The 1,994-nt window shown below is 47.7% G+C and overlaps 1 protein-coding gene across 1 annotated transcript; it reads left to right on the forward strand.

Moving 5' to 3' along the window:
• The first annotated feature begins 16 nt into the window (after positions 1 to 16).
• Positions 17 to 1,497, forward strand: LOC109928049 (histone H3). The gene has a single exon (XM_048594894.1). The coding sequence runs from the start codon at positions 1,021 to 1,023 to the stop codon at positions 1,429 to 1,431; it is 411 nt and encodes a 136-aa protein (XP_048450851.1). The 5' UTR covers positions 17 to 1,020; the 3' UTR covers positions 1,432 to 1,497.
• Positions 1,498 to 1,994: the final 497 nt, after the last annotated feature.

The raw sequence follows: 1,994 nt of genomic DNA on the forward strand, positions 1-1,994 counted from the left end.
GCCAAGCGCAAGACGGTCACTGCCATGGATGTGGTGTACGCTCTGAAACGCCAGGGCCGCACTCTCTATGGGTTCGGCGGCTGAGCAAATCGACCCTTTTCCAGCGAACCAAAAGGCTCTTTTCAGAGCCACCCAAACCCTCCAAGTGAGAGCGGAGACCTGAGCACAGGAAAGGCAGCACATAGAGAGGGTGTAGTGTACCGCAGCTGGTTATAATTCTGCCCTGATGCGAAATGTCACAGATTGCAGTATTTCTATTTCATTCCTTCCAGGAATGATATTCAGTTCAGTTTTCATTCAGGGAAGCCTGCAGATGTTTTAATGGCCTGTTGTTACACTCTGTCTGTTACAGTTTTCGGACTAATTCTAACTGGGTGAAAGAAAAATGAGCCGATAAATTGAGATTGTGTAACTTTTTTAGCGTACACTATTAGCTTTGAAGATGCTTCAATCGGCGGTGTTATTTAGATTCATTAACGGAGGTGACACGGCCGGTTGATTAGTTTGAGATAACAAGATGTGGAGCTGGATGAACACAGCAGTCCAAGCAGCATCAGAGGAGCAGGAAGGCTGACGTTTCGGGCTTAGACCCTTCTTCAGAAGTCTGGGCTGTGTTAAAACACCGCGCTTTCCTCCTACCTGTTACGGGCAGATCAGGCAATGATCCCGCGTCCTATCCGCGTTAACTGCAAGTTAGGTTTAAAAAGAAATCCCACAAAGTACAGATTTTATCGTCGTTGGACTTTGTTTTGCATTTAAATATTTGACTTAATTTCAGGATTGCGAGGTAAAATCGGCGGGCTTTTTGAAATTGACAAACTGTCATTTGAAGTTAACCAATCAGACTCCAACAACTATTTTATTGCCTTTTCTGTACCTTCCGCAGCTGTTTCTCAGTGGGTTGAGGGACGGGACTGTATCCAATCCCAGCTCTAAGGCGGGTTCTTCAATTCCCTTAAATAGGCAGCACCGCCGCAGACTCAGCATTGATAGCAGCAACGTGTACGTGTGTTGCAGAGAATGGCCAGAACCAAACAGACAGCGCGTAAATCCACCGGAGGGAAAGCTCCACGCAAGCAGCTGGCGACCAAAGCTGCCCGCAAGAGTGCTCCGGCAACGGGCGGAGTGAAGAAGCCTCATCGTTACAGACCCGGCACGGTAGCTTTGCGGGAGATCCGCCGCTACCAGAAATCGACCGAGCTGCTGATCCGCAAACTGCCCTTCCAGCGCTTGGTGCGGGAGATCGCTCAGGACTTCAAGACCGACCTGCGGTTCCAGAGCTCGGCCGTGATGGCCTTGCAGGAAGCAAGCGAGGCTTACTTGGTGGGGCTGTTTGAGGACACCAACCTGTGTGCCATCCACGCCAAGCGAGTCACCATCATGCCCAAAGACATCCAGCTGGCCCGCCGGATCCGCGGGGAGCGCGCTTAAACAGAGCGTACCTGGCCCTGCACGTTAACCCCGAGAAACCCAACGGCTCTTTTCAGAGCCACTAAACTATCCAAAAAGAACGGAACTGACGCATGATGTGCGTTTCGTTGTTATATTTCCATATCTTACCGTTATTGCACCGGGCTAATTCAGTTGTAATTGCAGGAACTGCATCTGGCTGAAAAAAAACACAAGTGCGTAGGACTAATACATTTGTGTTATTTAAATTAAAACTCAAGAAGCGTATTTTAATTATAAATTGAGGTTTAAATTAGTCACAAAATAATTGAAGTCCAGCATCCCTGTCTGCAAATTAGAAATTCACGACAAAACCTCTGTGCTTTTTGCTTCCCTTGGCCTTTCCTCCAGCTCTACTTTCAGCCTCCTATTTGTTTACCTTGGATTCCAGCATCTGCTGTTTATTTTTGTCTGATAACTGTGACCATGGCTGAGAAGGAGGGCGGGGAAAATGGCACCAAATCGTTAAACGCTTTCTTACAAATTTGAAAATCCCGCCAATATGTAGAAACCAGGAGGCTGTTTTACACAGAAGAATGCAAGTG

Source organism: Rhincodon typus, unplaced genomic scaffold (genome assembly GCF_021869965.1).
Source record: "Rhincodon typus isolate 14 unplaced genomic scaffold, sRhiTyp1.1 hic_rhity00016551, whole genome shotgun sequence".
In the NCBI taxonomy this organism is placed as follows: Eukaryota; Metazoa; Chordata; class Chondrichthyes; order Orectolobiformes; family Rhincodontidae; genus Rhincodon; species Rhincodon typus.